General features: G+C 45.4%; 1 protein-coding gene across 1 annotated transcript; it reads left to right on the top strand.

Moving 5' to 3' along the window:
- Positions 1 to 11,685: 11,685 nt before the first annotated feature.
- On the top strand, positions 11,686 to 24,484 carry LOC142465251 (uncharacterized). Its single transcript, XM_075569254.1, has 6 exons — positions 11,686 to 16,158; positions 16,676 to 16,747; positions 17,821 to 18,035; positions 20,371 to 20,574; positions 20,757 to 20,880; positions 22,879 to 24,484. The coding sequence occupies exons 1-6, from the start codon at positions 16,074 to 16,076 to the stop codon at positions 24,150 to 24,152; spliced, it is 1,974 nt and encodes a 657-aa protein (XP_075425369.1). The 5' UTR covers positions 11,686 to 16,073; the 3' UTR covers positions 24,153 to 24,484.
- The last annotated feature ends 3,108 nt before the right edge of the window (positions 24,485 to 27,592 follow it).

Genomic DNA, 27,592 nt, shown 5'->3' with positions numbered 1-27,592 from the left:
ACAGGAGTCGGTGAGTGGGTCAAGTAATGGTAAGTTAACTAAAGAAATGTATTTAACGTAACTGTGGTTTTTTTTGCTTTTTCATGTGTTTATTCTTTTATTGTACATAATTTCTTGCCACTGTATGTATGTATGTATGTATGTATGTATGTCTAGAGAGATATATACATACAGGGTAAGAAATGATAGTGTTGTAAAAGCTTGATTTGCACTATTGTAAATGATTTTGGCTATGCTGCTATGCATAGATGTGTGTTAAATGTATTTTATAATTAGATAGATGTAATTTTTGGCCTTCTATGCTGTACTGTAGGTAATGGTGAGGCTTGCTTTAGTATATTGTAATTGTTGGTGTCCTATTTTGTATGATGGTAACTTGTTCTCTGTAACGGTTGCTATAGTTAATTGTGTAATTGGTATGGATGCTATTTTAATTGTTTTGGGATGTAATTCATGTATGTTAATTGATTGATGGTGACTTTATTGGATTACATAGTATACTTCTTGTGATGTAATGCTATTTTAGTTGGAATATTGTATTGTTAACATTGATTTGCTGCGTCTACATGTAGCTTACATTTTAGGCAGCATATATACAATGTAAATGCAATGTTTTAAGTGGCATTTGAGGCTTTGGATTGGCATTTGATGCTTTAGATTGAATGATTACATTAGATTTGTTTAGGAAATTGCATTTTAATTCATTGAGGATGTTATGGATAAGTGGTGTTGCCATTGCAGGATGGCTTAACCCCTTAATTACCTTTGAGGTTAGTAGCCGATACGTGAATGTCATTGAAATGTATTGGCTATTTATTATTTTGGCAACGGAACACAATGATGATGGTGGCGACGGGGCCTTCTTATTGAAGAGGTTAGTAGAATTTTCTTTATTTTACTATGGTATTTAATGTGTTTAATAATGGCCAAATAATGTATTATCCCTATGTGGATAACAGTTATTTGGCACATTATTGTACCGTATGTGCTGGGGGGAGGGGGTATTGGCCCCAAGGGTATGTGGTAGGACTCCCTTGTGGGTAGTGGGTGAGGGTGGTTAGGCCTCAGGGGGTTGGGGGTTAGTGGGGGAGGGTATGTGGGTGATGGTGGGTTAACCCCTTAATGACTGTAGCGGTTATAACCGCTATGGTGATTAAGGGGTTAGGGGACATTACATTGGATGTTTTTATTCTTGTGTCTGTTTTGCAGAAGCGGATGGGGCATTAGCAGGATGAAGATGAGGATGGCCTTCATCGTGGCAGCCAGACATGGGTGAGTGCTATATGTATTTAATGTCTTTATTGTTCTGTATGTATTTTAAATGGACAACTGCACTATTATCCATTTGTGGATAATAGTAATGTTGCCCATCACTGTATTGTATGTTGTGTATGGCTGCTATGTTTATTGGGGGCAATTGTCCCCAATAAACATACTATTATGCGTTAACCCCTTCATTGCTTTAGCGGCAATCCGCTATGGTAATGAAGCAGCATTAATGTATTTTAATAATATTGTGCGGGAGCAGGGGGTCCCCTGAGCTGAACCGCATTGATTTGTGGCTCAGAAACCCCCTGCTTCCCGAGTTACAGGCCCCGGTTTGGGGCATCGGTTACAGTGTGGACGCCAGTTTATTGCAGGCACGTAGCGTATGGGACGCTATAAACATGGCAGCGACACTGCCCACCCGATCACACATATCGGGGCATGTAACTCGGGAAGCAGGAGGTCCATGGTCCACAAAGCAATGCGGTTCAGCTCACAGTACAGTATTATTAAAAATATATTCATGCTGCTTCGTTACCATAGCAGATAGCCGCAAAGGTAAGGAACGAGTCTTTATGGATATGGGTGTTTTACTCATAGTGTAGATGTGCAGAGGGTCTCCGGAGCTGAACCGCTTTGGTTTTAGGTCCGGGGACCCCCTGCTTCCCGAGATACAGGCCCCTTTATGGGTTGCCGGTATCCCTCTGCTTTGTTTACATTCCGCGGTCACGTGATCGGGACCATTAAATGCAGAGGGATACCGGCACCTCATAAAGGGGCCTGTATCTCGGGAAGCAGGGGGTCCCCGGACCTGAAACCAATGCGGTTCAGCTCCGGAGACCCCCTGCACATGTACACTATGAATAAAAATGGTTTTAACAATTTTTTTAAATGTGCTGATGTTTGCGCCGAGAGAGCAGCGGATCTCTCTCTGCTGCAAACACATCTCGGCAGGGGACGGCTTCTCGGCAGGTTCTCGCCAGGCAGCCGTATCACCACCGGTTACTAGCCATTTTATCAAATGGTGGTGGCTAATTCATTCGCCAGGGATTCGCCCCTTACAGCATACAGCCAGTTTAACACGCCAAAAACATGGCTAATTGCTTAACTGGATAAAGCATTTTTCCGCTGCTTACTGCATGATGCCCTAAGTGGGCTATGCACTAAGCTCCGAGCTTTCGCACCGGCCTGAAAAAAATTATTACGTCCGATAAAAAATGAAGCCTGCGGCGCGATTCACTAAGGCCCTCAGCCCATTTTCTATCGGACGTGCCCAAACCTGGCTTATCGTGCGTGCAAGGTTTTTTCCCTCTGCTAGCGCACTGAAACTTCCCATACGCTAGCTGATAGAAAAAATAAGCCGTCTGTGACATTTGCATGGAGATTCTGCATCTCCATGCAAGGCTGTTACAGGCGATCGTACACTAAATAAATACATTTTAATAATAGTGTACATGAGCAGGGGGTCTCCGGAGCTGAACAGCATTGGTTTCAGGTCCGAGGATCCCCTACTTCAGGAGATACAGGCCCCGTTATTGTATTGTATTGTATGTCTTTATTTATATAGCGCCAGTAATGTACATAGCGCTTCACAGTAGTAATACATGTGGTAATCAAATAATTAACAGAAAATATAAATAACAGGTTATGGGAATAAGTGCTTCAGACATAAAAGTAACATTAAGGAAGAGGAGTCCCTGCCCCGAGGAGTTTACAGTCTAGTTGGTAGGTAGGGAGAACGTACAGAGACAGTAGGAGGGAGTTCTGGTAAGTGCGTCTGCAGGGGGCCAAGCTTTATGTATCATGTGTTCAGAATATCCACAGTGCTATTCGTATGCTTCTTTAAGCAAGTGTGTCTTAAGGTGGGTCTTAAAGGTGGATAGAGAGGGTGCTAGTCGTGTACTGAGGGGAAGGGCATTCCAGAGGTGTGGGGCAGTCAGTGAAAAAAGGTTTAAGGCAGGAGAGGGCTTTAGATACAAAGGGGGTAGAAAGAAGACTTCCTGGAGAAGAACGCAAGAGTCTGGATGGTGCATAACGAGAAATTAGGGCTGAGATGTAAGGAGGCACAGAAGAGTGTAAGGCTTTAAAAGTGAGTAGAAGAATGGAGTGTGAGATGCGGGATTTAATCGGAAGCCAGGAGAGGGATTTCATGAGGGGAGATGCTGAGATAGATCTAGGAAAGAGTAGAGTGATTCTGGCAGCAGCGTTTAGGATAGATTGTAGGGGAGACAGGTGTGAGGCAGGAAGGCCGGACAGCAGGAGGTTACAGTAATCAAGACGGGAGAGAATGAGGGCCTGAGTCAGAGTTTTAGCAGTCGAGCAACAGAGGAAAGGGCGTATCTTTTGTTATATTGCGGAGGAAAAAGCGACAAGTTTTAGAAATGTTTTGAATGTGAGGGGCGAATGTGAGAGAGGAGTCGAGTGTGACCCCTAGGCAGCGTGTTTGGTCTACTGGATGAATGATCGTAGTTCCAACAGTAATATGGAAGGAGGTAGTAGGGTCAGGTTTGGGAGGAAGTATGAGGAGCTCGGTTTTAGCCATGTTGAGTTTAAGGCGACGGAGGGCCATCCAGGATGATATAGCAGAGAGACATTCAGAAACTTTGGTTTGTACAGCATGTGTAAGGTCAGTTGTTGAAAAGTATATTTGTGTGTCGTCAGCATAGAGGTGATAATTAAACCCAAAAGATGTTATTAGGTCACCTAGAGAGAGTGTGTACAGAGAAAAGAGAAGAGGTCCCAGGACAGAGCCCTGGGGTACCCCCACAGAGAGATCAATAGAGGAGGAGGAGGTGTTAGCAGAAGAAACACTGAAAGTATGATGGGAGAGGTAGGATGAGATCCAGGATAGAGCTTTGTTCCGAATACCAAGAGTATGGAGAATGTGAAGGAGAAGAGGGTGGTCCACGGTGTCAAATGCTGCAGAGAGGTCGAGTAATATGAGCAGAGTGTAATGACCTCTGTCTTTGGCAGCATGGAGGTCATCAGTTATTTTAGTGAGGGCTGTTTCCGTGGAGTGAGCAGTGCGGAAGCCAGATTGTAGAGGGTCTAGGAGAGAATAGGTGTTGAGAAAATGGAGCAAGCGAGAGAATACAATACGTTCAAGGAGTTTAGAGGCAAAAGGAGGAGGGAGACAGGTCGATAGTTAGAAAGACAGATAGGGTCAAGCTTGCTGTTTTTGAGTAATGGTATGACTGTTGCATGTTTGAAGGAGGATGGAAAGGTTCCAGAGCAGAGGGAGGAGTTATGGGGTGCCGGTATCCCCTGCAGAATTTCATTGTCCCGGTCACGTGACGTGGACGCTTTAAAGTGCAGGGGATACCAGCACCTCATAACGGGGCCTGTATCTCCTGAAGTAGGGGGTCCTCGGACTTGAAACCAATGCGGTTCAGCTCGGGAGACCCCCTGCACATCTACACTATGAAACACATGTATATTAAAAAAAGATTTAACAAACAACAATACACGACCCTCCCCCCCCCCCCCCCCTCCGCCCTAACACATACAGTACAATAATGTGCAAAATTACTATTATCTAGATATGGATAATAGATTATTTGCCCATTATTAAACACTGCATTAGCATACCTAAATAAAGTAAATAAAAACAGTAGCCAGCAAATCCAATGAATACAAGCAGTAACAACATCAACAATGAATTAATTAAACCATTAACCAATGAAACCAATTAATTCCTAAACCAACTCAAAATGAATAGTAACACTAACCAATCCAAACAATTAATTACTACAACATTAATGAATGTAAACATTAAAAGACAAAGAAATACAATCAAACAATCTCAGAAAGAACCATAAAACACATTAGCTAACATAATACAACATTAACCAATCAAACCAAGGTACTATACTGGAGGGGAGGTGTTTCCTACCTGTCTTCCGAGATCTCACGTGTGAAACTTGAGTCAGATCTAAAAGAAAGCAGTATAGATTATTTCGGTGTAGGTATAGGGCAGTTAACATGAGACAGAGTGAGACAGAGACAGAGTGAGACAGAGACAGAGTGAGACAGAGACAGAGTGAGACAGAGACAGAGTGAGACAGAGATAGAGTGAGACAGAGACAGAGTGAGACAGAGACAGAGTGAGACAGAGACAGAGTGAGAATGTGACGGTTCAGGGGATTCCTTCCCCTCCATGTATCCCTGACGCTGCGCTTCCCCCTGCCTCTGATATCCCTTCCTTGCTTCCCCGTTCTGTTCTCCCTTCTTCCTCCCGCATCCATCCCTCTGCGGCATCCCCTGACGCTCTCCCAGCGTCTATGCGTTCCCCGCAGGGTGCGCGCGTCTTCTCAAACTCCCGATTCCCTCTGCAGTACTCCCCGCTCACGACCTCCCTCTGCTCCCGCTCCGGTCCCCTTACCTCCTGCAAACTCACCTCCATTTCTCTCCCCACCCTCGGCGGGTGCCCCTGTGGCGCGGCGCTCTGCGCGCCTCTTGACACAGCCTGTGCGCGCGCACTCTAACCTTACAGAGGGCGCGCGCACATGCTCCTCTTCTAAGACTTCCTAGACCTCTGGCTCCTCCTCGCATGCTGTACAAGCTATCTGCTATCTCCCTCTCTGGTTCACCTGTCTCCTCCCTCTCTCCTTCTCACCTATCCCTGCTACCTCTCACTTCACCCTCTGCTCCTCCTCTCTCTCCCATTGGTGTTCCCTTCTTTATAACCCCTGTCTGTCTTCTAGCTCATTGCACTGCATAGCTTCTTGTAACCCCTGTGTTTGCAGTCCTATGCTTGGCTCTCCTTTGTCTTTCAGCGTTTGTTCCTGCTCCTGCTTACCCTTGGATCTCCCTAGCTTGACCTCTGCTTCGTACTGGATTACCCTGCTCTCTCCTGCCCTTCAACCCTGCTTACGGACACGACCTTGCTGACTTCTGTTATCCCTGGACTCTGGCTTACGGACATCATTATCCTGCTCTCTATTGCCCTAGACTCTGGCACATGAACATCACTATCCGTACTCTATATACCAAGGTGTTGCAAGTATACTTTAACCATCTTTCTACAGGCCCGGCAACGCACTACCACACTCCGGGCACGCCCTCACTGCTGTGGGTGCATGTTTTAACCCTACCCACCTCAGTACTGGGGACTGGCCAGGTCTGCGGGCATACAGGCGTTACATTATGCAGGGCCCAACAAATGCAGACCCCCCTGAGGTGGGTCAAGGTGTTTCTTTGGAACATTTACAATTTGTGAGCAACCAGCTGACCACTGTTTCCCAGCAACTTGCTAACTTCTCTATCCATGAAACTTCAGTGGCTCCGTCACCCCCTGTTGCTATGACTTATGTTAATGCTGGACCCCGTATTCCACCTCCCAACCTGTATGATGGGGACCCCCTCGCTTGCCGCGGATTTCTAAACCAATGCAAGGTGCAATTCGAAATGTCCCCCTCTCAGTTTCCCACCGGCCGCTCTAAGGTGGCTTACATTTACGCCTTGCTCACCGGCGACGCCCTCGCTTTGGCTTCTCCCCTCTGGGAACATAAGACTGAATTAACCCAAGATTACCCTAAATTTAGGTGTGAATTCCAGCAAGTGTTTGACACTGCCGTACGACGGGAGACGACTGCCTTATCTCTCTTTCATATCTCACAGGCTCGAAGATCTACTGACAAGTACGCAATCGAGTTCCGTACCCTCGCCGCGGAGGCTCAATGGAATGATGAGGCATTCGCCGCCGCATATTGGCACGGTCTCTCTGACACCTTGAAGGATGATCTTGCAACTCATGCCCGGCCTTCCTCCCTGGAGGTACTGATTACTCTCAGAATACGAATGGACCAACGCACCCAGGAACGACGGCATGAGAGACACTGTTCCCGTTCTCTTTTTTCCCCTGTTGTCTCTCACAGGTCGCCCTCTTCGCCTCTCCTGGCATTGGAAACCCCAGAGCCGATGCAAATCGGTAGCCAACAACTTCGGGCCACGGAGAGATTGCGACGCCATTCTGACTAAACTTCCTATAGTACCCAGCGGTGCCTAAAAAAGCCATAACCTGCTTCTTAGTCTCTGGACCTGGCCACTACACTATAGCCTCAACCTTAGCTGGTTCAGGCATGAGGTGCCCTCCGCTCACCCTGTGCCCTAAGTACAAAACCTCTGCCATATCTACTAAACACTTGGTGGGTTTTAGTGTGAGCCCTGCTTCCCTAATTCTGCTCAGCACTGTTGCTAGATGAACTAGGTGACTGTTCAACATCCCGCTAAATACTGCAATGTCATCCAGGTATGCCCGTGCAAAACCCTGCATCTCTTCCAGTAACCTATTGACCAGGTGTTGGAAGGTAGCTGGAGCATTCTTCATCCCAAATGGCATCACTAGAAATTCATAGATGCCACTTGCAGTAATGAATGCTGACTTCCCTCTAGCCTCTAGCCAGTTTCCCTGGCCCAATCTCATGTTGACCCCCTGCTGTGGAAACTGACCCATGTTACATGAGGTGTAGTGTGGTGCACCTGCTGGTTTACAGAATCCCTGAGTCTCCCACGATGGTATGGGGGATGGCATCAGGACTGGCTTATGAGGTAGTGCTGAGTTATACTCACTCATGGTACAGCGCCTCCATCTCTTCCAGACCCCCGGTGTAGCAGGGAGGAGTCTCTAAAAGAGAACCTCTATGTGCATCTTCTCCCTGAATGACTCCACTCTCAGGCAAGAAGGTTCTTTTGGCAACAGCATACTTTATTTTGTCAGGATTGGCATCCCCCCTTCAACAACTCCTCCAACCCCTGACGAAGTGTTTAATACACGAAACGCGTTGGATTGAGGGCGCATTCTCCTTTTACCCTTTGGAGGTTATTTATGCCATTAGTCTGTGTCAATCTGTGTCTCTGGACAGTCTCGGGACCTCTGTCTCCCCTATACAGTGACTCATTCGCGTGCGACACTGATCCTATGCTGACGCCGCTTGGTGACGTCACTGGTGTGCGTCTGGCGATCGAGGAGTGAGTAACCGGCTGTGAGACTTTCTACTGCGGTGGCTAGAACCGGAGCAGTTTCTTCCTCTGTGGCGGCGGTCACTGTGCCTGCATCTTGCCAAACGGAGGTCCTGGAAGCGGTCTGCTATTATTCCACGGAACCTGCGGGAAGTGAGCTGATCCGGGTGATCCCTATTCAAGGATTCCACAGCACAGAGTGGTAACATGTCCATAACATGTCTTGCCCAACTTTTACCATATTGATGTACGTGTGATACTTACCAGTTTACCAATACAATTTTTTTATACATTGCACAATGAGGTTTTTTGCGCTGTCTCTCTTTTTGTTTTTGCAATGGCAGACTGCCCATCATTGCAGCCGGTCTTCAGCCACTCATCATAGGTTGCCAACCCAAAGGAAGTCCCTGACCGTACACTCCCAGGCAAGGGCACTGAAGCAGGTCTAGCTCTTCCCTTACTCCCTGATGGAGTAAGAGGAATAGTCGTCCACACCACTCCCCTGAGGGAGGGCCACAAAACTTGCGAGAGCCCTGACAGTTTGCTGGCCAGACTCACCTCACTGATAGGTGGTGAGGCACACTACTAAATACAGGAAGTGCTGTGCACTAAGTAGCTCCAATAGACACCACCCCTGTGTCACTGTGATTGGACACAGAGCCTGATGAGAGGAGATTTAGGGGGAACATTGGTGGGTAGAGCCCTGAAGGTGAGACAAGGAACTGTGTATGTGATGCAGAATTTAGAGGGGAAGCCAGGGGGGGAAATTAACCCCTTTTTTGAATATATATATATTATAACCCGTTAAATGAATCTGAGGCTTTAAACTACTAGAATTCCTATTGCAATGTCTCTTTTGATCCTTATTATTATAACTATTCTGTGCTATCAGCTCTGAGACAAAGTCCCAATCTCGTTAGGCCTGGGACATAGTGATTAAATGCGGACGGAGGCGCGCTGAGGCTCAGGGAAAGCGGTGCTTTCCCTGGCCTTACACAAAGCGCCATCCATGGGCGTGTCGGGGGCGTGTTTGGGGGCGGGCCAGTGATGTCACGGAGCTGGATCGACAGCATTGGGCAAACCGCTCACGTGACCGGCCCTGCGCTCCGGCAAGCAGGAAAATCTCAAGACTCGGTGAGACACACGCTTCCGCAAGCGTGCGCGAGCCCCTGCTAAAGCCGCTCTCATTGCGGCTGCAGGGGCTCAGTGCTGAGCAGCAGCGCGCCTCAGCATTATGCGCTGACCATGCCCGAGGCCTTATTCACAAGGACTCATCAAACGCTGCAAGGATCCCAGACTTTATTTATCCCTGAGAGAGAGTTACTGGGAATATGAATGAGAAACTGCTTATGGATGTGACTAATATCTGTGATTAGAGAGAGACTCATTATACTGAGGGTTTATTAGAAATGTTTCACTTTATATTATTATTTATCTCACAATCACTGATATAAATCTGCATGAAATTATATGAAAATCCTGTGACTGCAGCCAGAGGCCCCGCCCCCTCTCCCGCCTCTTCCTTTCCCTCTGTCTCTATCTCCGCCTCCTCTACAGCTGCACACTGATTGGTCACTGCTTGTCATGTGATCTCTCCCTCCCTGCCAAAGGGCTTCTGGGAGCTATAGTCCTTCTCTTCCAATATTATAGTATTTTGAGGTAGATGAACTACGAATCCCAGAATTCATTGCGATAAAAAAAATGGAAAAGCCAATCAGTGAGGAGTTTTGTAACCGCGCCCCTCCCACACATGGCTGCAGGAAGGTAATGATCTGATCTGTTATCATTCACATTATATACACACAGATACTGTATTGTAATACACAGACACACACTGTAACACTGACATACACAGCTATTGTAATACACAGGCACACTGTAACACTGACATACACAGCTATTGTAATACACAGTCACACACTGTAACACTGACACACACAGCTTTTGTAATACACAGACACACTGTAACACTGACATACACAGCTATTGTAATACACAGATACACTGTAACACTGACATACAGCAGCTATTGTAATACACAGGCACACTGTAACACTGACACACACAGCTATTGTAATACACAGACACACACTGTAACACTGACACACACAGCTTTTGTAATACACAGACACACTGTAACACTGACATACACAGCTATTGTAATACACAGACACACTAACACTGACATACACAGCTATTGTAATACACAGACACACTAACACTGACATACACAGCTATTGTAATACACAGACACACTGTAACACTGACATACAGCAGCTGTTGTAATACACAGACACACTGTAACACTGACATACAGCAGCTGTTGTAATACACAGACACTGTAACACTGACATACAGCAGCTGTTGTAATACACAGACACACACTGTAACACTGACATACACAGCTATTGTAATACACAGACACTGTAACACTGACACAGCAGCTATTGTAATACACAGGCACACTAACACTGACATACAGCAGCTATTGTAATACACAGGCACACTGTAACACTGACACACACAGCTATTGTAATACACAGATATACTGTTACACTGACATACACAGATATTGTAATACACAGGCACACTGTAACAATGACATACACAGCTATTGTAATACACAGATACACTGTTACACTGACATACACAGCTATTGTAATACACAGATACACTGTTACACTGACACACAGCAGCTATTGTAATACACAGATACACTGTAACACTGACACACACAGCTATTGTAATACACAGACACACACTGTAACACTGACATACAGCAGCTATTGTAATACACAGATACACTGTTACACTGACACACAGCAGCTATTGTAATACACAGATACACTGTTACACTGACATACACAGATATTGTAATATACAGACACACTGTAACACTGACACACACAGCTATTGTAATATACAGACACACTGTAACACTGACACACAGCAGCTATTGTAATACACAGGCACACTGTAACACTGACACACAGCAGCTATTGTAATACGTAGACACACTGTAAGGCTAAGGCCCCTCTCCCTCAGTCAGCGCGCCCGCACTGCAGACAGGCGGCGCACTGACAGGCACAGACCGCGATGTGCGGTCTGTAGGGAGGGGGGCCCGCTATTCCCCCCCCCCCTCCCTCCCTCACAATTTTCTTGCATACCCTGGCGGCTGACGCGTCACAGCGCGTAGTGAGTCGTCAGCGAGGGGGGACTGGGACCGGCTCGGGAGGATTCCCATGCTGGTGGGGAACGCTCACGCGGCCGCCTGCGCAGCGGGTCCCAGCCCTAAGGCCCCGCTCCTCTGTCAGGGCGCCCGCACTGCATGCAGGCAGCGTGCTGAGAGGCACAGACCGCTATATGAGGTCTGTAGGAAGCGGGAGCCGGTGCGGGGGGGTGGGTGTGGTTTGAGCGGGGGGGGGGGGGCGTGGTTTGAGCGGGGGGGGGGCGTGGTTTGAACGGAGGATCCGTCCGTTCGTACCCCCCTCCCCTCCGGTGTGCAGGAGCCCGGAGATATGATCACGCTCTGGCACAAACAAAAAGAAAAACAAGCCATGACACACAGCCCAACAGGCCGCCTCCCTACAAGCTCCTTCCCTGCTCCCCTGCTTACCTCCTCATTGGCTCACACGCGCACCACGTGATGCGTCAACGCTCCAGAACACCACCTTCTGGTAGCGCTGGCCGGCTGACGCGTCACAGCACGTAGTGAGCCACGGAGGGAGGAGGCAGCAGGGACCAACAGATTGCAGGTAAGGGGCTGGTGGCGCACGCGGCCGCACGCACCACCGGACGCAGCGGGACCAAGGCCCTACACTGACATACAGCAGCTATTGTAATACACAGACACACTGTAACACTGACACACACAGCTATTGTAATACACAGACACACTGTAACACTGACATACAGCAGCTATTGTAATACACAGACACACACTGTAACACTGACATACAGCAGCTATTGTAATACACAGACACACTGTAACACTGACACACACAGCTATTGTAATACACAGACACACTGTAACACTGACATACAGCAGCTATTGTAATACACAGACACACACTGTAACACTGACACACACAGCTATTGTAATACACAGACACACTGTAACACTGACACACACAGCTATTGTAATACACAGACACACTGTAACACTGACACACACAGCTATTGTAATACACAGGCACACTGTAACACTGACATACACAGCTATTGTAATACACAGACACACTGTAACACTGACACACACAGCTATTGTAATACACACACACACTGTAACACTGACATACAGCAGCTATTGTAATACACAGACACACACTGTAACACTGACATACAGCAGCTATTGTAATACACAGACACACTGTAACACTGACACACACAGCTATTGTAATACACAGACACACTGTAACACTGACATACAGCAGCTATTGTAATACACAGACACACACTGTAACACTGACACACACAGCTATTGTAATACACAGACACACTGTAACACTGACACACACAGCTATTGTAATACACAGACACACTGTAACACTGACACACACAGCTATTGTAATACACAGGCACACTGTAACACTGACATACACAGCTATTGTAATACACAGACACACTGTAACACTGACACACACAGCTATTGTAATACACACACACACTGTAACACTGACATACAGCAGCTATTGTAATACACAGACACACACTGTAACACTGACATACAGCAGCTATTGTAATACACAGACACACTGTAACACTGACATACAGCAGCTATTGTAATACACAGACACACTGTAACACTGACATACAGCAGCTATTGTAATACACAGACACACTGTAACACTGACATACAGCTGCTATTGTAATACACAGACACTGTAACACTGACATACAGCAGCTATTGTAATACACAGACACACTGTAACACTGACATACAGCAGCTATTGTAATATACAGACACACACTGTAACACTGACATACACAGCTATTGTAATACAGAGACACACTGTAACACTGACATACACAGCTATTGTAATACACAGACACACTGTAACACTGACATACAGCAGCTATTGTAATACACAGACACACTGTAACACTGACACACACAGCTATTGTAATACACAGACCCACTGTAACACTGACATACACAGCTATTGTAATACACAGACACACTAACACTGACATACAGCAGCTATTGTAATACATAGACACACTGTAACACTGACATACAGCAGCTATTGTAATACATAGACACACTGTAACACTGACATACAGCAGTGTGACGGTAGGGCATAACCGGCCTTCATTAATAAAGGTGGAGCCCGGCTGGCAGCCCCTGAAACCGTATGGCAGAGAGAGTCAGCTCTTGGGTCTAATATTGTACCTTACTGTGTTGTCCTGTGATACAGTCCCCCTAGGGTTATAGGCTTAGGAACTGTGTGTGTGTGTGTGTGTGTGTGTGTGTGTGTGTGTGTGTGTGTGTGTGTGTGTGTGTGTGTGTGTGTGTGGTTAACTATGTAAATGCCAGTGGGCTAGATAATACATGCTGGAAAATAAAAGGACCCTGTTTTTTCCTATTTCATGTTCCCTTAGCCCTGGAACTATGAAATTTCTTGTGTGTCAGTTTTAGGGGGGATATTTGGGTGGAAATACAGAGGCCAAAGTTGCCGGTAGTCGTTTAATTTTTCCCAGCGAGCAGGCATGGTTTGCCGGCACACAGGGTGAATTACATCGGGGCTTCCCTGTGTCCCCCAGACTCCTGGATTTTGAGCCCAAATATCACCAAGTTATTTACCTTATAAGTATGAGGTGCCCCAAAGTATATTCTGTAATACAGTGTACTTTATATTGTGTTTTGTGTTTAATATAAGGCTCTATACAGACAGCCTGGGCATGTGTTTAAGATGCCAGCTCGTCTGCATAGTGTCCATAGCTCAAGGAGGTAATTAGCCTTTCAAAGCAAAAGGCTCAAGTAATTGGATTCCCTGTGCAAAACCAGGTAGGTTGTGCACATGGCAAGGGGAGGGGATTACAGGAAATCTGCCTTTGCTTTCTCCAGACGTATAGGAGCCTTGACAGCAGGGGGTCTGGGACTAGCTAAAAACGTCCCTGTATGTCAAAACTCATAAGCACGTTTTCCATTGGCAAGTTTTGAATTTATCCCCCCTATCAGTGAATGCGTAATCTCAATCCCTTCTGTAATTGGCTATCAGACCCCCCAATGATTTAGATATGAATCAAGCCTATATAAGAGCATGCAGTAAAGCAGCTCTCTCTTTTTTTCGCCTGCCTGTTTTCCGGATGTTAAGACACGCTGCTGCTGGGCCTCTCACCTGTGCTTCTGAGTGAAAGAGCTAAAGTATTCACACAAAGAAGCATGGGGGAGGAAAGGCCTAGCCAGCAGGCTGAATTTCTGTCCAGGAGCCCAGAACCAGGGTCCTATCAAGGTAAACCTTTGCTGAAGGAGGCGCCTTGCAACTAGGAAAGGGCTAGATTTAATTCCCCCAGCCTGTTTTGCCTTGTGACTGATCTCTTAAATATAAAGGTATGTTTGGCCTGGTCTCCCATGACAAGCAGCTACAGTATTGTAATACACACACACTCACACTGTAACATGGCCATTCAGCAGCTATTGTAATACACAGTCACACTGTAACACTGACATACAGCAACTATTAGAGACAGAGGGTCAGAAACGTACTCGCATCCAGGGGTATGTAAAAAAGAAGAAAAACATACACATATAGTGCAAAAAAAGTTTTGATAGTAGTGATTCAAATAAATGATATGCAATTCACTCACATTCTCCGTGTGCGATAAGAGCTTTGTGGTTATCAAAAGTTACCCCCCTCCATATGTTAATTCAGTAGTGATTGTGGCAAACATGGGGGTAATCAGCGCATTAATAAAGGCAGTGTGCTCGGCTGGTTACCCCTATTTCGTATTGGGGATGAAGGGGCTAATTTTTCATGCACTGTACATTTCTTATTTTTCCCTCTGTCCCTTATTGTCCCCATTTTGCAGGATTGTATGTGCTTGCAGTATAGTACATCCCAAGCACCCACATATGAAAAATTTAATTGTGAAATAAGGGGACCAGGTATGATCAATAAAGTGTATTTTTGCTGCAGGTTTTAAGAGACAAGCAGGATGAGGTTTTTTTTTCTCCTGTCATTAAAATGCACACAAGAACCAAATGTTTTGACACCTATGAGCTGGGTCACTTGCCTATGCAAGCTTCAAAGCTAGCCTGCTGGGCCCACGCCTGTAAGACTCTCTGGATGTTGCATATCAAAAGACCCAGAGTAAGGGGGGTGTGAATTGGCCAGATGGATGCTAAATAGGAAATCCTGGTGACCATTTGTGCTGGCTCACACCCTGAGTTTCCCCCTTCCAGCCTGAGAGGGGCCTGGTACAGAGGGGAGTGCACCTATGCTAAGTAGTCATGGTGGCGTTGTCGCACATGCTCTGTGTGAACAGGAAATCCCTAGTGCCCACTCTCCAAACTGAGGGCAAGTAGGTGATTGGGGAATGATTACTTTCCCACGAGGGGGATTGGGTGGGTATGTTGGCGATAGGCTTCCAAATCCTATATACATCCCACCCAGGCTATTCCCATTGTCTTTCGTTTTTCATTCTACCATGTGAGCGGAGTTCCAACACGCTTCTCATAGCAGAGAAGAGCAGCAGCACATTCCTGGAACGCAAAGAGTCTTATTACATCGGAACCAAGGACAAAACTCTGCGTTAGGACCCTGTGATTGCTGGGGGTTATCTGATTAACCCCAACGGACCAGAAAAGACTTTGCACATTCACAGAAGGATTGGGCTGGCAATTTATGCCCTTGCAAAAGGACTACATTTTAAAAGACAATTTTCTGGTGCTTTGCTCCTTTCTGGACATTATCCCCTGTTCCTATTCCAGTAAGTGTAATTATTAAGTGTATTAAGTGTATTCTGCAGTTGTTGTGTGTTTGCCTATAAAGGGAATAAATCTCAATTTATTTTGCTCAACTTCTTCTGCTCAATTGGGATTCACAAAATATAAATGTGTTAATAAGTGCGTCCATCGTGACAGTGATGTCTGTCAGGATTCAACCGTGCAGGGTTAACCAACCCTCACAACTACCCCCATCTCCTCTACCCATTGATTGGCACAGTGTCCCACCAATACCCTATGGGCATCCAGCAGAAAATAAAAACACATTCAATTTCCATTAAAAAAAATGCCAATACACCAATTGATTGATTGGCACAGTGCCACACTAATACCCATGGTATGGCATGGTTTATGACAGTCAATGGGCATCCTGCCAAACACAAAAACAAGCACCAAATAAAAGACATTATGTTTGAATTTTAAAAAAAATGCCAATGCATGTGCTAACCTAAAAATAATACAATACAATCCATGTGTTTCTTACTTTTTGTGTCTTCACAGCCTCCGAATCCACCTCCAGCAGCAACTCTTGGTCCACGACTCAATGCTTCTCAATAGCCGATGTTGACTCAGGTGTGTGTGTATATATTATATACATATATCTATACCTCTATAGATCTACACACACACACTGTTCAGAAACAATGGGACCTCCTATTTTTCTTCATTTCTTGCAACAACAAAAAATCACAAGATTTTCATGAAATAATTTATTTGAGCATTTATAGGTCTGTCATAGCAGATTACATTTAAGAATTATTTGATAATCTAATAAATATTCTTTAGCATAGGTGATGGCGTGATGACCTCATAGTTACAAAAATGGTCTTCAGTGAAGAAGATAAGGACGTTATAAAGTGCTTGAGAGAGAGCACGAATTATTGTCCAAAATGGTTCATAAAATATATACTGATAAAGGACGGACACTGGGAGGACTGAAAATCTAACGTACCAATCGTACTAATCGTAACGTACCATTTAGGATCAACGCTGTCCCTCCCACTCACATCTGTCCCTCCCACTCACATCTGTCTCTCCCACTTCAGGGTGAGGATGATCACCGGTGGCCGTGGCTGAGCGCGCTGCGGAGTGCCTGACGGCGCATTCACCAGTGGAAGCTGCGGTCTGGGAGTAGCGATGGGACCTGTGGGGGGAGGGGGCCATAACGGTGACTGACAAGGCAGGGACACAGCTGCAGTAATGACAACAATCAGTCTGCCTGACTCGTGTATACATCACACACATTCCGTAGAGACAGGGGGAGAGAGACACTCACAGAGCACACACACGGGCACACGGGCACACAAACACAGACTGGCACACACACTACCTGCACTACCATTGGTTGCCAGTCAGCTAGGTGACTGCGTCGCTGCAGGCCAAGACACTATCCTTGTCTTCCCTTCCAGCGGCCACGTCATCGCGCTTTGGGCGCCCAAGCCCACACGGCAGTCTGGGGCCTGCCCCATAGAGGGCTGTGCTTTGTGTGGGGCGCGCAAGCCGTAGCGCATGCAGCAGCGGCCACAGGGGACTCGGCCGGACTCAGAAAGAACAGAGCCACAGCTCCTCACATCTGTTCCTTCCCATGTAGGGTGACGCAGGCAGGAGGGACACTCATTTAATTTGATCCTTTTCTGTCACTACAGGGTCACGTATACATCCCTCTCTCTCCCCATGTGAAGGAAGTACAATATACATCACTAACTGGAGAGGTCACCACGCGGTGAAACACTTCCACCAGAACCAGAGCCCATTGTTGGTGCATCTGACTAACTCACTGATAATGATCAAGGACAATAACCAGATGACTGAGAGGATCTTGAATCACACCCTGGAGATTATCTACCTGCTGACTGGAGAGGTGAGAGCTGCTGGAGAAAGTCATAATGACACCACTCTTTTCTCCTTCATTACAACAGGGACCAGCAGAGCGTTAATATGGGAGGTACTTGAGAAGCAATATCCAAGGGCACATGTAATTAGAGAAGGCAAGAACCCAATGGCAGGCAAGATGTTTGGTCATATGGAGAGCCCAGGACCCCATAAGGACATGGTTGGGCAGTAGGAGAGCAGATAAGGTCAGAGAAGGATGTAGTTTGGCAGAGGAGATTGACCCAGTAATTGAATGTACTTGGATCCAGGAAGATGCATGTTTTTGCAGAGGGAGAGCCTGGGCCCACTACATATATTATAAAATGGATGTTTTGTGTCTGTGCTACATTATTCTTTTTATATCCACAGTGTCAGATGATTACATATACTATTTAATGTGATGTTTGTACAATCCATGATCTTGGTGCTCATATAGGCACAGGGGAGTTGTGAGTTTGGTGCAGACATGTCAGTGATACAATAAACAGCATTGGTGGGGAGGGCACTGAATAGATTGAGTATAGAGCTATTAACAAGAGACGTGTCCTTCTTACTGCAAAGTAACAAATCTGCAGCAACATAAGACATATCAAATGTTGTCTCTTGCTCTGCACAGTGATATTTATTACTGTCTGTCATGATAATCATTTAATCAATCTGGTGCTTCAGGGGTTAATGAAGCAGCAGTTTGATTTAAGTGGCCTGCTAACCCCTGGACCAGGCTTATTTTTATGACTGATAGAATCTAGAGATAAGAACATATGTTTTGCCAGAGATGGGAGTAAATTATAGTCCTTCCCACACTAACGTAAACAGGACACCAGTTAAAAGTTTTCAAAGCATACCTGAAACAATTTTACAGAGTGTAAGGGGAGTATAAAATTTAAATATTTTCATTCATGACAGGGATATGAATGCGATAAGGCCAGATATGGGAGGTCTAGCAAGTTATAAGTGACAGACATCCATTTGTCACTCAAATCTTGAGACAACATGGAAATACTTAATCTTGCTGTGTCCGTCACGACTGCCTGAATCTATTGATGTGACTCACATGTGTCTGGGTCCTACAGAAGGGAAGTTCTCAGGGTGTTTATGTATTGAGGCAGAATGTAAAGAAGAAGTTTTTTTACACTATCATAAAGCTGTCATTCTCGCAGCCGATTTACGACAGAAGTGGGCTTATGTTATTTCAATGGGGAAAAAATAGTACATAAACCTGTGCAAGGTATTATGAAAATCCGATTTCAACAGAGGTGTGTTTTTGACCAAACACATGAAGTCTCATTTCTGCGCCAGTGACCTCTCTGGGAGAAAATTCTGACATAGTAACGTAATGTTATAGGGATTTATGTTTTTTTGTTTTATCCTGTTATTTTAAGAAACTGTCCTGCATCTACTGTAATTGTATGTTCTTGTATATCCTTTTTCTGTAATCTAATCACTGTATTAATATTATCACTGATTGAAAGGTGAGTTGGCTAGAATAGCCATGTGTATTAACTCTGGTTGCAAATCTAAGGCTGAATCCATAGAGACTTCAGCCGTGCGGAGGCTGAGGGAAAGTGGGTGCCTTAGTCCGCGCGCCGTCTGGGGGCGGGCCAGTGACATCATGGAGCTCACGTGACTGGCCCTCCGCTCTTGTCAGCGCACAAACTAAAAATTTCTTGTCTGCTATGCCTCCGCACGCCAGCTGACGCTTGCGTGAGCCCCTGCTAAAGCCGCTCTCATTGCGGCTGCAGGGGCTCACTGACAAGCGTCAGCGTGCCTCAGCGCGGGTCAGCGGATAAGCGCTTACCATGGACTCAGCGAGGCGCGCTGGTACTTACCAGTGAGCCCCTACAGCCGCAATGAGAGCGGCTTTAGTAGGGGATCGCCTACGCTTCCGCAAGAACGCGGAAGCGTAGGTCTTAGGGAAATTTTAAAATCAAGCGCTTGCCGAAGCGCAGGGCCGGTCACGTGAGCGGTTCGCCCAATGAGGGCGAACGAGCTCCGTGACATCACTGGCCCACCCACAGACATGCCCCTGGCACGCCCCCAGATGGCACGCTGTCTAAGGCCAGGGAAAGCACCCGCTTTCCCTGAGCCTCAGCGTGCCTCCGCACGCCAGCAAGAACCTTGGCCGAGGCCTAAGTCACATGCTCACTTGGGTGCTATTCGTGACCGATGGTATATGTATTGAGGGGAGATATTGTTCATTTGAGGGACCTTTGCAAAGTTGAAAAGTGGAACAGCTTGTGAGCTGTGTATTAACCCTTGTCCCGTATGCAGGTCACGTGCTCACAGGTGTGCCCCTACGTGACACTGTTTCTCTCAATATGTAGGATTATATTGTTGTGAAGAAGCACGGTGAGGATGTCGCAGACAGCAGCAGTCCCTGTGTGCCAGAAACATTTTGCAGGACCCAGAGACCCATCATGGAGAATCCAACTAACTGTCTCATACATGAGAGAAACACTGACAAGAAGCTGATGTCTGAGAAGATCCTGGAACACACCAACATCATCATTCACCTGCTGACTGGAGAGGTGAGGGCTGCTGGGCAGCGCTAGATATTACCTCCTTTCTATCTTTATTCACCCTTTTCCTGAGCAAACTGTTCTATGTATCTGTATTCTCCTCTCTGCTCACCTGACTTTCCATAAGGAAGAGATTCTTACAGGACCAATTATTATATCTGGATACTGAGTGGGGATTCTCTGTGTTTCAGGTACCTATAAAGTGTGATGATGTTGCTGTGTATTTCTCCATGGAGGAGTGGGAGTATTTAGAAGGACACAAGGAGCGTTACAAGGACGTGATGATGGAGAATCACCAAAACCTCAGCTCACTCGGTAAGAGGAAATTTTCTGTTATTCCAATAGAGATGTCAGTCATGTTTGGATCCAGCAAACAAGAGCTCAAGTTACACTTTGTGTTTTTGTTGTGAGGTTTATGTCAGGAAAAAGAAACAAGTTACAACCACAGGCTCATCTCTGTCACTCAAGACGGGATATTTTAGAGCAGAGGATCCCAACCTTTTATCTCTCGAGGCTCCGTATTCATAATGCTTTGTTACCGAAGCCCCTACAATAGTGCGAACAGGACACATTGCTACACACGCACAAACCAGAAAAACAGACATCCATATACACCACGGTAGAACAGACACACATACACACGAGAATGGATAGACATAGGACAAACAGACATACACCACATGAGAACAGATGCGCACAGGACATACAAACAATTCTCTCTTCCCGCTGCTCTGACCTTTCTCCTGTTCATGCTGCTTCCTCCTCTTCTTGGCCATGCCTCCCCAGAGATAATATTAATAATATTATTATTTATAATGCACCAACATATTCCTTAGTGCTGTACAATAGAGTTGGAGAATGAAAACAATAAAATAACAAATATAAACGTACATAGTTACAGTAGGTAAGGAGCACCCTGCCCCAAAGAGCTTACAATCAATAACGAAGGGTGAGGAAACATAAGGTACAGGGGGATAATAAAGGTTTGTGTGTGTTAGATGGCTGCTTGTTAATTGAAGGAGTGGGATTATACAGAGGTAAAGCAGTGAGAGCAGGTAAAGTAATGTGCGAGGATGAATATCTTTCAATATGCATCTGAAATATCCAAGACAGATGTAGACGCAAGTCAGCTGCACATCACATGGACCCCTATAGCAGACATGCAGGAGGGAGGTAATGACTAACTCCAGGTCTTTGAAGTGGTGCCTCTTTTCCTCATGATGTTAACCCTGTTCAAGCTGGCATAATAGACATGAACACAGAAATCACCAGGCGCTCCTGCGGGTGTTCCAGGTAGGAGGAAATAATACAGTATAGTAAATGCAGAATATGAAATGGGTCAGCGGAGGCTGACAGTTGAAGAAGCGCCGGCGCAGCCTGACCCTCCTGCAGCAGCCACTACGCATACAGGTTATCTCTCCCACAACGGACACAGACTAAGCTCTATTTCCATTGCCTGATTTCTGGGGCTTGATTGTAAGTTCCCACTGCATCCGTGTGCCTCCTGATGTTCATCAACTAAACCTTTTTTTGCCATTTTCTACATCTGTGTGGCTATTCTTATTTTCTACCACTGTGTCACGTGTACATCTTATTTTGCTCCATCCTCCCATCCCATGGGATTATAGCAGTGGCTATCTGTATACATCTGTCTTATCCACTGTGTATGTTCCCATTCCCAGTTGTATCATTTCCCTACGATACAGGATTGCACTATTATTTGTGTTATTGTTTTTTCTCCTCATATGTTCATCCCGGTGTCTGCGCTCCCTGACTCCTGGACATAGTAGACATGACCCATATATCACCCATCTATATCAAGATATAAACATACCAAACAATATAAATATTATTTCCCATCACAGTAGGTTTGTGAAACTTGTAACTCCAGTGGCATTTACAACACACACATGCATTCAGTGGTTCTCTCACAGTATACATTCTTGTCTGATTCCCACCAAAAGAGTCAGGACATCCCTTTTGTTTGGCATTTACTCTGGTCCCTGGTATTTGATGTGGGCTTCTGGGTACCATTTCTGAGGGTCAGTTATACATCTGGGACATGTTTATTTCCGCTCAGCTAACTTAACCCACAGTGTTCCAGGAAGGATTAGACATGTTCAGTTATCAAAACCTATTTCAGAAAATAGCTATATAAAAAGTAAAGTAACCCCTGAGTTGCTTTCAATTTTGCCCCAGTACTTCTTTAGCTTACAGTATATTCCAATTTGGGACGTGTTTTATACCAATTCAAATGTTCAACCAGTAATTTAAAATTATGTTTATGCTATTAATTTATTTATTTTCTCACAGTGCATTTATTTCCAACAGATAATTCCATAAGCAGAAGTACACCTGCAGGATGGCACACTCCTCTTTGCTCACCAGATATCGTAAATGAAGATAACGGTGTTGTTAAAAATGATCAAGTAGCAAATTACTTGAGGCAAAATAACAGAAGTAAGAGACAGAGAAATGCTGTGAGAATTATTGCTAAGGAATCGGGCTCACGTGAAGAAGAAAATCCCACAGTTTCCCTTATTTATACTCTCGGAGAACATACAGGGACGTATGCATCTATTGGTATTGAAAAGTGGGGAAATGGAAACACTAATGAACAGAAAGTTCACAAAAACGTGTCCGTAATAAATTATGAGTGCAGTGAATGTGGAAACTACTTTAATAATAAATCACATTACACAATTCACAAAAGAACACACACTACAGAAAGGCTGTATACGTGCTCTGAATGTCAGAAATGCTTTACTAGTAACTCGGCTCTAGTTAAACATCAGACAATTCACGAAGGAGTGATATTTCCTTGCTCTGAATGTGGGATACACTTCTCTCATAAATCATCTCTTTGCAGACATCAGAGTATTCACAGAGCAGAGAAACAATTTTGTTGCTCTAAATGTGGGAAATGTTTTTCGAAGAATTCACATCTTGTTAGGCATCAAAAATCTCACACAGGAGAGAAGTCATTTGTTTGCTCTGAATGTGGGAAATGTTTTCCCTTTAAGTCGCTGTTGGTTTCACATCAGAGAGTTCACACAGGAGAGAAACCTTTTGTTTGCCCTGAATGTGGGAAATGTTGTTCCCGAAAGTCAAATCTTATGATTCATCAGAGAAGTCATACAAGAGTAAAACCATTTGTTTGCTCTGAATGTGGGAAATGTTTTCTCCATGAGGCAACTCTTATTACACATCAGAAAATGCATGCAGGAGAGAGACTATTTGCTTGTTCTGAATGTGGGAAATGTTTTTCACGAACGTCAGATCTTGTTAGACATCAGAGAAATCACACTGGAGAGAAGCCATTTGTTTGTTTTGAATGTGGGAAATGTTTTTCCCAAAAGTCAAATCTTGCTAAACATCATAAAATGCACACAGGAGAGAGACCATTTGTTTGTTCTAAATGTGGGAAATGTTTTTCCCAAAAGATACATCTTGCTAAACATCAGAAAATGCACACAGGAGAGAGACCATTTATTTGCTCTGAATGTGGGAAATGTTTTTCCCAAAAATCAGATCTTGTTATTCATGAGAGAAGTCACACAGGAGAGAAGCCATTTGTTTGCTCTTAATGTTGGAAATGTTTTACCGATGGCTCAAATCTTCTTAAACATCAGATAATTCACACGGAAGATAAGCCATTTATTTGCACTGAATGTGGGAAATGTTTTGACCAAAACTCAAGTCTTGATAAACATCAGAAAATTCACACACGAAAGAGACCAATTGCTCCCAATTTGGGCAATGGTTTACCCAAAGTTCAGAGCTTGTTAAACATAAGAGATACAGCAGAGAAAAATATATAGCATTAAAAATGTCAGAGAGTCGTGGATGTTTGATCTCAGAAAGTTAAAGTCAGTAACATCCTTATGTGATGGAAGTTGCCCTTAAATAAATATTATATCCAGCCTGCAGCCTCTTTGCCCTTCATTTTGGAGTGAAATAGAAGTTCAAATGAATTTACAATAGTGTATAGCTTTTTTAAAACAAGGAACCTCTGACATGTTTCCTGCCACCGCTGGCGCTTTGGTAGTATAGATGGTTTAGAAAGAGAGACCCGTGTGCACTAAAAATCTATACTATAGAGACAGCTACTAGAGTCAAGTTAAGTGCACCTTAATAATTTTCTGTTTAATTGCTGCATCAAGGTTGTGGTAATACCGTATGTTTCCTCTCTTCTAGAAATGTGCTCAGTCCATGCGCCAATGATGTCCACCCTTTCACCGTTTGAGTCCCATTGTCCCTAGTAACCGCTGAAGAATAGCATAGACACCCTGGGGCAACTAACCCCATCACACATCCCCTCTACCCCCAACAACCCCCACCACACCCAATAATGCCCTTTTAGCTTTAAACCTCAACTGGGCCAGATACTGTGTCTCCCAACGGAGGTCTATATCTCCAGAAGCAGGGGTCCTTGGAGTTGAAATTAATGGGATTCACCTCTGGAGACCCCTGCTTTAATACAGTATAGAAACATGATTTAAATGTTCTGCCCTTGATTACATAGATACCCAGATATGGTCCTCTAGTCTTCCCCCTCATGATGTAGAGGCCCATATACAGGCATCTATGTCATCGAGGAGCAAGACAGACCGGAGTCTGTAAGAGCTGCTCTCGGGAGACACAGAGGTTTTCTCTCTGTTTCTCCTTTGAGCAGCTATTAAAGACTATCTGGCCCGGGACGAGAAACACCTCTTTAATACTCCTGGGCTGCAAAATGTACTGATTTTGGGTGCCGCAGACAAACCGCTCAGTCTGGATTTGAGCCTTTTGGTCTGTGGTCACTGAAGCAGTAAGTCTCGCTACATCTGTAAGTTCTCTGCATGGCTTATCCATGATCATCACACGTCTATGCTCCGAATGGAAATAGCTTCACATTCTTTGAAAATGTACAGTGTTTGCCTCTAGGTTCAGTCGCAGAAGGAAAAGGTGATTTAAGGAGGAGACTTTAACCTGGCCCCTGAGGCTCCTCTAGATAATTTCACTGGAATATGAATTTGCAACAGATGCAGAAAGCATGATACTATAACCCTTCACAGATGCTTAAGAAATCTAAATCTAGTTGAGATCTGGAGAGAGAAACACCCACAATCAAGAGACTACACATTTTATTCTGCACCCCATAAATTGTACTCAAAGGTAGATCTTATATTCATGGATGCTATCTTGGTACCTAAGATATTACAAGCTAAAATAAACATAATATCCTGGTCAGATCATACATCAGCCGAGATTAAGACAACCTAAGCGCTCACACTAAGCACATCTGGAGGCTAAATGAATCCTTGTTTAAAATGCCAGCGATTCTGACAGTTCGATACGGAGAACGTATTTCTTAAAGCAGAATCAAGACAGTGGGGCTCATTCACTAAACCTCGATAAAATCAGTGCATTGCCAAGCGACTTTGCATTGTTTTACTGCACACTAAAACGTGTCAAAATGGTATTCACTAAGAAAAAACAATTTTTTTAAAGTGCGGTCAAAAAATGCAATATCGTACTACTTGTTTTTTTGTTTTTTTTAATAAGTCCTATCGCACTGAATCTGTTTGTTTAAACTGCAGCCTGGAAGAGCTGCACTGAGACGCTGCGTCTCCATGCACGGCTCTTACAGGTGATCGTGCAGTTTAAATATTAATTTTAATATACAGGAACAGGGGGTCTCCTGGCCTTAATCGCATTGATTTCAGCCTCGGTGACCCGCTGCTTCCGGAGATACAGGCCCCGGTATGTGGTACATGTATCCCCACCATTTTAAAATCCACCGGGTCACGGCCCACGTGACCGGGGGATTTAAATAACGCAGGATATACCGGCACCCCATACCGGGGCATGTATCTCGGGAAGTAGTGGGTCCCGAGTCTGAAATGAATGCGGTTTCAGCTCAGGAGACCTCTGCTCCCGCACACTAAAAAAAACATTAGCATAGCAGCTAAGGTAATGCAGCTGCTTTAATGTGAATTTTACTAATAGTGTAAAGGAGCAGGGGGTCTCCTGAGCTGAACCGCATTCATTTCAGCCTCGGGGCCCCCTGCTTCCCAAGTTACAGTATGGGGTGCCGGTATCTCTTGTGCATTAAAATCAGCCGGTGTCCACTTATTTTCGCAAGAGAGTAGTGGGCCCCCCTGACAAACCTGCGAGCCCAATGCAGCCAACCACCATGGACTCTGATGCGGACCCCCTAACGGAGGAAGCAGGGGACGATGAGATGGTCAGACGCAAGGACCTCAGAGAATTCTGTGCGCAGATGAAACAATTCTTCCGTACTGAGTTGTGGGCACTAAGGAAGGATTTAGATGCCCTCGGGGAACGCACAGCCTCCTTAGAAACTAAGACGGATGATACAATGGATGCCCTAACACTCACGCAAAATGAGGTGGCTAGCCTGCAGGATAAAGTCAGAGCCCTGGGGGAGAAAGCGGAAGACACGGATAACCGTGATAGGCGCAGTAATATCCGCGTGAGGGGGGTCCCAGAAGATGTCACCGACCCAGAAGAATTCGTCTCAAAATGGCTGGAGCACATGTTCCCAGATAAAGCAGACAGAGAACTGCTAATGGACAGGTGCCATAGAGCTCTCAGAGGAAGACCACAGAAAGGAGACCCCCCCAGGGATATAGTGATCCGCCTACACCACTACCGCATACAAGAGGAAATTTGCAAGATCGCTAGGGACTCTAAAACTCTGGAATTCGATAATATTACCTTTCAGGTATTCCAGGACTTAGCCCCAGCTACCTTGACGCGGAGACGGACCTTCGCTCCAGTCACAAAAGCTCTACGGGATCACAACATTCGTTACCGGTGGCTATTCCCCTGTGCCCTACTGGTACTGCGAAATGGGGTGGCACACACGTTGCGGAGACCAGAAGATGGCGCGGGGTTCCTCGTTAAAGTGGGGGTCAAGGCGATACCCTCAAGTCCCCCACAAAGAGCTCCATGCTCCACAGACGTCCCTGAACCCACCGGTAGCCGCGCTGGAGCTATGGGATCCTCCCCAGCAGCGTCA

Source organism: Ascaphus truei, chromosome 13 (genome assembly GCF_040206685.1).
Source record: "Ascaphus truei isolate aAscTru1 chromosome 13, aAscTru1.hap1, whole genome shotgun sequence".
Taxonomy (NCBI): Eukaryota; Metazoa; Chordata; class Amphibia; order Anura; family Ascaphidae; genus Ascaphus; species Ascaphus truei.
This window is presented reverse-complemented; position numbering and strand designations above follow the sequence as displayed.